The following is an 8,233-nucleotide window of genomic DNA, read 5'->3' on the forward strand; positions in this document are numbered from 1 at the left end:
CTGGAGAAGCATTGAGATACAGTGGATTATAGGTTGAATTCTTCAATATTCAGAAAGCAGAGGCCGGTGCCATCCACGGGTGACTCGGCTTGGAGAGCAGTCTTCTCAAATCTACTATCCACTGCTACTTCTCCAACTATATACTCAACGGTTCACTTCTCCATCCCAATTATAATCATGGTGGTGCCCCGCCCTTCTAATACACATTTGATTGATAAGGACGTTCCTCGCCATAATATACAATTAATGGACATTCTAACAAAATTTCTTACAATTGAACCTATATTGACTCAAAAGAATTGCTCTAAAATAGAGATAATATCTACTATAATAGCTTCTAGAGTACAAAGGTAAAACAATAATGACTTTCTCCTCTGTACTTTCCTAGTTGCGGTCGTGTCAAATTTACAGTTGCATTAGCCTTCTGTGCTTGAAGAACCACACGAATGCGCTGAATATCACAACCCCAATAATTCCTGTGATTACAAGTACCCACTTAAATGCACTAGTGTCATCGAATAAGGATATTGAAAAATTCATGCCAAAGATCCCTGCCACCACCCCAAAGATCGCAACAACAAATGTAGCAGTCGTGAGCAGCAGCTCAAATTGGATCAGCTGATTTCGAACGTTATCCTGCATGCATAAACCTCATATCAATTTCCGTTTTTAAATGCTTGCTTTAGTATAAATGATGTCATTGGGGTTGAAGACTCAGATAATGACCTCATCATAAATCTTCAAAATAATTCTGTGGTCTGTTTGTTGCGACTTGTATGGTTTTTCGCTTTCACTAATCTCATTATCACCTTGAATTTTCTATTGGCTTCTAGATATATGTTTGTATTATATTTTTAGGGGTACTAAAAGCCATTGATAGAGATCGTTCACTGTAATGGAATTATTGGGTTGAATAGATATCATCACCCTTGATGGAGGTCAACCAAAACATTTTCAACAGATGATAAGATTGTTATGAAATTTTCTAGGAGGATGCCTCCTGATATGCTTTATGAGTGGTGATCGTTCAATGTGGCATTGGAACCTTTTGACATAAAGATGAATGCCACTAGGGTATCCTGTGATGTTCTTTCTGTTTGGATCGAGTGCTTGGATTTTTGTACAAGCTTCTATACCAAGAAAGGGGAAATTAAAAGGAAAAATAAAAAGTACCAGCTGAATATTGATGAAATCTTCTGTGTCATCGATGTACTCCTTCAACTGAAACAAGTTTAAGAAAATAATTTTTAGTCGCTTAATCCTACACAAGAAAATGAGAAGTAAAAATACTATTTTTTTTATTAGTAAACAAAAATTTTATTGATGAGATAAATAGGCATAGCCCAAGAACAAGTAAAAATAGCAACATAATGTATGCTGTAAATACCGATGTCAACTTGTTTAGGGTGCTATCAATGACAACAAAATATGCTTCCAACAACATCTCAAGCTCTTCTATACTTTCTGTGGCACTCTCAGAACTCCTCATGCTCTCGTGTCTGCTCCTTACAATGCTCAAGCTTTTCTCAAGTTTCCGGGCTTCACGGGGTGAAGAAAAAGGAGACACAGGAGCAGAAACAGATGTACAGTCTGTTGATCTGTATCCCATCAATGACAGATCACCACAAAATGATGTTTCCATCCTTTTTTCTTCTCCGTAAGATACATTTCAGCCATATCTCCATCATCATCCATGAGTTGCTCTATTTCATCTCTAACCTAGTGATGCAACTCAAAAATGAGAGCAGTAGGAAAGGGGAAACAAAAAAAAAAAAAAGATACTGTTTGCAAAATTTTATTTGGATAAGTACAAAAAAAAATGAATAACGTGAAAGATATAGGGCTGTCAATAGGTGTGGTCAGGATATGGTCACTAAACTGATCAAAATTTGATTAGTATCAAATAAGATAAAACTGTTCAAGTTCAAATATGGTACTTCTTAAGATTTGGTCGTTATCAGATTGAAGATAAACTTGGATATTTGATTGGATTAAGATCTGATTCTTATTATAATACAAAGTAGAGAAACATATATATATATATATATATATATATATATATACACACACATCAATAAATTCGTCTTCTTAACAAAGAATGAATAAACATGACAGATATATTACAGAAATACATACTCGAATTAGATGTGCTTTTCTGTACTTCTATTTGAATTTGATTTTGATTTCATCTTTCTATAAATCTGTGTTTTAGGTTCTTAGGTTTCAAATTTTTCGTGTGATCCTGCCAGACATGTACCAAACCCATCAACAGCCCTAGCAACTATACAGTACCTTCTGCACTCTTCGAGTCAACGCAACAAGCCTGCTTTTCAATCTACGTGCTCGTTCCAAATTGAGTGTACTGATCTTTGATGTAAGTTCATCTAGTAACGGATATGCTTCAATTTCTAGTTCTGCTGCCTTTGGAAAATTCAAATATCAAATGAGTTATGAGATATTCATGTTAACAGTTGATACACATGCTCCAAACCAATAAATACATGATGAAACAAGCTAATGTGACCTTCACATTAACAAAGAGCACAAGCAGTCCCACAGAGTGGGGGGAGATAGTTATCACAGAAAGAGCTCTTAAGAGTGGCGGGAGATAGTTATCACAGAAAGACCCATAAGAGCTCTGATTTCCCCTACAGATTTGAAGATAGATTTGGAAGCATTGTGAAAGAGAAGAGTCCAAACCTAAACAGGAGCTGAACAATTCTGCACAAAATAAATACTGTTTGAACACAAGTATCACCATCAAAACTTCAAAGGGACCTTACAAAATGCACAAACACAAATGAACCTTCACCAAATCCATTAATCATTAGAATCTAGTGTACAACAATCTTCAAACTGCTGCTTATAAGTTAAGGATGAAATAGAGAAATTATTATCCATATATCCTTTTGGTCCTTTTTCAATTTTTTTCATGGCACGATTTGAACCCATGTTTCTTTTTCTTTGTCTTTTTTTCCCCTACCAACCAAGACACCAGTGCACATAATGTTGCCTCTGGTGAACTACTTTTCCTTCTAACTTTTATTTTCCATGAGAAATGTTAGCTCTCAACTCCTTCAGGCTTCTAAAGATAAATCTCTATGTCCTGTATTTATAGTCTCCAGCCCCTCTCATATTGAGAGAACCAAATTCTTTTTGTTTCACATGAATGCTAAAAGGCCCAGTCCATACCCATAATTTTTTGTGTCATCTCTCCCATATGTGGGCAAAACTGAAGACAGGAACAAGAACCAAACTCGGCAGATTGAAGTCCAGGAAAGGGATGACTTGCACTTCTACAGTTTGTTTAATAGTCAATGAAGCCTGCCAAGCCCATGAACAGGTATAGAAAGGATATATGACTTGGGTGAATATTTTCAGAAAATAAGTCTTTTACTAACGGTAGAAAGCACTCATCTTGGCCAAAAGTTTAAACACCCCTCATATAACTCTAACACTGACAAACGAGGGAGAGAGCAAAGACAAACAATGAGTGAATTGTACATTTAGAGTTGTTCCTGTACGCACCTGAGAATCAAGAAATGTACAAGCAGCCTCCAAGGCAACTTCAAGGGCCCTAAACTCAAATGGCAAATAGTCTGGTGATGGGCTCCCAAACACAACATTTTCCAAATTTCTACTTCCCCTCCTTTGGTTCAAGTCAGTGGCATCTGACTGCCAGACCTCACTCGCAGCATTTGTTGTCAATCGACGTTGTAGCTCCACCACATAATGCAATACAGAACTATCTAGGGAATTTAATAAAAGAACCTCATCGGCAGTGATAATACAACGAATTTGCTCCAAGTTTACAACAATAGCCTTCTCCCTACCCAGGATCGTTGAGGGGTAAACAAATAAGGGATCAAGCAGTCGCAGATCACGGGCAGGAAGATCACAACGCCGCATCATAGTGAATTTGTCAACCTCAATGACTTGGGAATTCCCAGATGCATCAACACGAATCCAAGATCGAAGGCCTTGGCCCCGCTTCTTCAGCCCCAAAACATCCATACCCTGAAAAGGTTGCCGCCCACTGGCTGGAGATCGATAAGCTGCATCCCGAAGGTTTATAGCTGAATGAGGTTTTGGAGGGAGCAGGTGTTCTTTAAGATCCGCCATTTACAATGAGTGTTTAACCCCCACAACTTCTTAAACAGCTGAAAAATCAAATGCACCAATTGTTTTAATGGTACAGTTACAATTACAAGTTGCAAAGATGAGATTTAAAATCATATCAATAAGGCACTTGCTTGCCTTGAAGAAACCTTACCCGTGATATGTAATGATGCAACTCATTCACTGTAAGCACTTTGTATTTAGGTTTTCAGTATATGTAATCGTGTAGTGGATTATCTAAGAAATATGTGTTTTTTATAAGTAATAAGTTGAAAGATGTTGCATGGTACGCAAAAATCAAACCTTCAAAAAGACTATGCCTATAACTGGACTGGCTAAACAAGATGCCTTAATCCTCTTGAATATTGGCTGTGATACATAAGACGAAAAAAATGAGCATAGCAATACGATTGTGCATGCTTATGAATTTCATGGCTCGTTTGAACTGAAATCGTCCAAAAATTGAGACCCATAAAAACTAAAACTCCATTTGGCTAGGCACAACACAGAATTCGACTTCTTCAACTAACTTAGAAAGTAGCGCATTCTAATAGAGCTAAAACAACATGATACGTCATATTTATTCATTCTTTCACTCGATCTATCCGCATACAAAAGGAGGAAGGACGAGTATCTTTCTTCATGATTTGAAGAAGAACTTCAAACACTCAAGCAGCGTGTACACGCACGCGCGACCATGTATATTAGATGTACATGCTTTTACGTAAATTAAATCGATTATTAAAAAGATTAGAAACAAAGAAGAATCATACTCAAGGCTGTGTACCAGGAAATAACGGTAACTACCTGCAACAAAGAAATTAGGGCGTTCTTCCCGGACAGATGATCTGGTATCTTGGTTGAACGACTGTCGCTGATCGTACAGATCGGTCATGCGAGAACGTAAAGGTAAAATACGAAGAGAAAAGAAAAGATAATATGAAAATGTAAATGTAAACAAAAATTCGGGAAAAAATAAGAGCCTTGGATTTACCGGAAAGAGAACCCTCGCTGAGGAAGAGCGTCCATGATAAAAAGAAGTATAATTTAGGCCGCTTTTGTTTTCAGAAAATATTACATCTTATCTCATTATTATAATTTTTTTAATTTTTAATATAAAATAAAATAAATTTTTTAAATTTTAAAATAAAAATAATATTAAAAAATATATTTTAATAATACTTTATTTAATTTTTTAATTTTAATCTTAATTCATCTCATCTCATCTCATCTCATCTCATCTATAAAAATAAACAAGACAGAATTTGGACGTGCTCGAAGCAATAGAATTCGGAGCTGGAAGCTAGAGAATAAAATTAATATGGTGGTGTGATAAATTATAATCGTTGTAAATGTACATAATTATTTAAAAAAATAGATAAATTTAAAATATATATAAAAAAACAAAAGAGTAATGTCATATAAAATTATGAGTTTGTGTCACGTATTTCTTTAAAAAAAAAGTAAAATTTATTATCAAAAATTTAATTTTTTTATATAGATTTCATATTATTTTTTTAAAAAAAAGACACGTTTGCGCCCTCTATGATTCAAATAATATTTCTATAAAAATAAAAATCACTTATTTAAATAGTAAATTTCAGAAAATAAATCGGGACTTCGTTCCTTGTGTTTTGGAGTCCGGTACTTTGACCCGAGATACCCAACGGATCCTGACTAATTTGGATCCCTTTCCTTTTTGGGTGGCGAAATACATAATTTAATTTTCTTTTCTTTTTTTATAAATTAAATAACCACCTTATGAGTTCTATGGATATACGGAAAGAAAGAAAAATAATTACTCAAATATAAATATAATGACTGATATAATATATTTTAAATAATTAGTATTAAAATGGCCTAAAATATATCACGTTAATAAACTATGAAAATTATATGTTAGAACTGTCTGCACTTTTTCATTAAATTATTCAGCTTCAACTATTTACAAGGGAAGAGGGATAAATGAAATTATATACACAAATAAACAGCCATTTTTGGTTGAAAGGCGTCGGTCCAACTCTTATATGATTATTAATTACAACTTTCAAATATAGGGATTAATGTGAGACGAGTAGTCACGAATTCCTGCTCCTTCCCATCCCATCCACTCCTCCCACAACTCCCAATCAGGATCGTTCATTCCTCTCATCGACTCGTCCATATCGTCATCGTACGACTCAGACAACGCCATCGATTCCCCTCTCAATTTACTCATCACAGTCTGCATATAAATTCACACACAAAAATTAATCAAAAGCACCGCTCACTACGAGTCAACAATTCCAGGCATAGAAAAAGAAAACATAAAAGATTCAGTTGAATCCAGAGGATAGGATTAGTACGTACATCGTAAGCTTCATTGATTTGGTGGAACTGCACACCACTATTGCTTCCTCTGCATACGTCTGGATGATACTGAAATATGAAGTTAAATCAATCAGAGAAGATGACCTTAAATTAATAACCATAATCATAAAACTCAACATGGCTAAGAAACCATATCTAAAAACATAGAATTATAGAACTTCAAGTTCATACAAAACCAATAATATCCAGAAAAGGAAGAATCGGATAAACAAGGTTTTCCTAAAAATAAGACCTGCAAAGCAAGCTGTCTGAAAGCCTTCTTGATCTCAGATTCAGAGGCACTGGGTTGGATCCTCAGAGTCTTATAGGGGTCCATCACAGAAGAAGATGAAGATGAAGATGAAGATGACGATGAAGAAGAAGAAGAAGAAGAAGCAGAAGAAAACATAACCCTATTCACCATCTTCTTCTTCCTCCTCTGCCCATTTCCGAGCTGAAACCAAGAAGAAGAAGACGACCCATTACCACCAATAAATCCAGTCGCAGCCAGCTGCAGCCATTGATGTAAAAACTCAATACCAACCGTTCAAAGCTCCGGCTTTAAATAAAGCAAGAAAATGTTGCCTTCGAAATACAAAAGGAATTTAAAAGGTTCTTGCTTGAAGATGATCCAATGGACAAGGCAACCCGATTTGGAATAAATATATATATATAGAGGCCTGGCCTCGAGGGAGGCGGGTTTGAACTAAAACTAAAAAGTTTTCTTGAGAAGTGAAAGATGTTGATGAGAGAATAATAATAATAACAATAATAATAATAATGGATAGAAGAAGCTTTCAAACAGGGAATCTATCCATCTCACGTAGAATTGTTAAATTTACAGTGGGCAAAATCCTCGAGGGTTCTTATTCAGTGGGCAGGTTTGTGGTGCGGACGTTTGTTGTCGCATTTTGTGGAGTGGAGAGAGAGAGAAGAGAGAGAGAGAGAGAGTCCGTGCTTATCTATTATTTTCCTTTTCTTTAATCGGTCCTAATCAGCAGATATCAAGACTCTTGTTTTGGTTTTACATATTCTCATTTTCATTTAATTGTTTCTATTTTTTTAGCCCAATAGAAAGAAGTTATTTGGGGATATTGACTGAGTTTTTGGACCTCTTGCATATCTCTATTTTTCAAAATTTTCTTTATAAGATTATATACAGAATTGATATGATTGTTCATATGATTAAAAAAAGCTTTTACTTGAAATTCAAGAAAATAATTAACCAATTCACCATTCTCTAATGAAAGGTTTGTTTATAGATTGTTAATAAACAATAGATGTCGACATTTGACCCATTGTTTCTGAGGGTAGTGCTCTGTGCTTCAACCTGTTGGCAATTGAGCATTTCTGGTCATCGATCAGGAAAAAAATATACCTACATGTATGTGTATTTGGGTATCTAACATGCGCTAGTCCCCAAAGGAGGGGCATAGATGATAGGAATGGATCGTGCTACTAGGACCGATGATTTAATAGATGAAGTGGACCGATAAGTGTAAATGCATTTTTTTTATTTTTTTTCTCTTTTATTTTAGAATAATGATACCCACACAATGTATTGTTGTAAAATAAGAATATTTTAATAAAATGATATTACTTTTACAAGTTAATTTACAAAAATAACCTTCATTTTAAAATATTATTGTGTAAAATATTGTAAAAGGTGACGTGTCTATGATTTTTTTTTATTGGATAACGTCAGGTTTCTCGAAGAGGCTGAAACGGTCATTTTCAAGAGTCTCATGTGTGACTCTAGCATTGG

At 35.1% G+C, this 8,233-nt stretch overlaps 2 protein-coding genes across 2 annotated transcripts; both read right to left on the minus strand.

Annotated features, from left to right (window-relative positions):
- Window positions 1-206: 206 nt before the first annotated feature.
- On the minus strand, window positions 207-5,034 carry LOC121262460 (magnesium transporter MRS2-10-like). Its single transcript, XM_041164946.1, is given in 7 exon segments — window positions 207-636; window positions 1,174-1,221; window positions 1,388-1,639; window positions 1,642-1,719; window positions 2,293-2,421; window positions 3,529-4,160; window positions 4,927-5,034. Coding segments are annotated over 6 exon segments (1,332 nt in total). The 5' UTR covers window positions 4,123-4,160; window positions 4,927-5,034; the 3' UTR covers window positions 207-405.
- Window positions 5,035-6,011: 977 nt separating this feature from the next.
- On the minus strand, window positions 6,012-7,338 carry LOC121262471 (chaperone protein dnaJ 8, chloroplastic-like). Its single transcript, XM_041164958.1, has 4 exons — window positions 6,860-7,338; window positions 6,722-6,829; window positions 6,469-6,537; window positions 6,012-6,343 (listed from the first exon to the last, which is right to left on the minus strand). Exons 1-4 carry the CDS (start codon window positions 6,890-6,892, stop codon window positions 6,167-6,169), a joined length of 387 nt encoding a protein of 128 aa, XP_041020892.1. The 5' UTR covers window positions 6,893-7,338; the 3' UTR covers window positions 6,012-6,166.
- Between the last annotated feature and the right edge of the window lie 895 nt (window positions 7,339-8,233).

Source organism: Juglans microcarpa x Juglans regia, chromosome 1D (assembly GCF_004785595.1).
Source record: "Juglans microcarpa x Juglans regia isolate MS1-56 chromosome 1D, Jm3101_v1.0, whole genome shotgun sequence".
Classification (NCBI taxonomy): domain Eukaryota; kingdom Viridiplantae; phylum Streptophyta; class Magnoliopsida; order Fagales; family Juglandaceae; genus Juglans; species Juglans microcarpa x Juglans regia.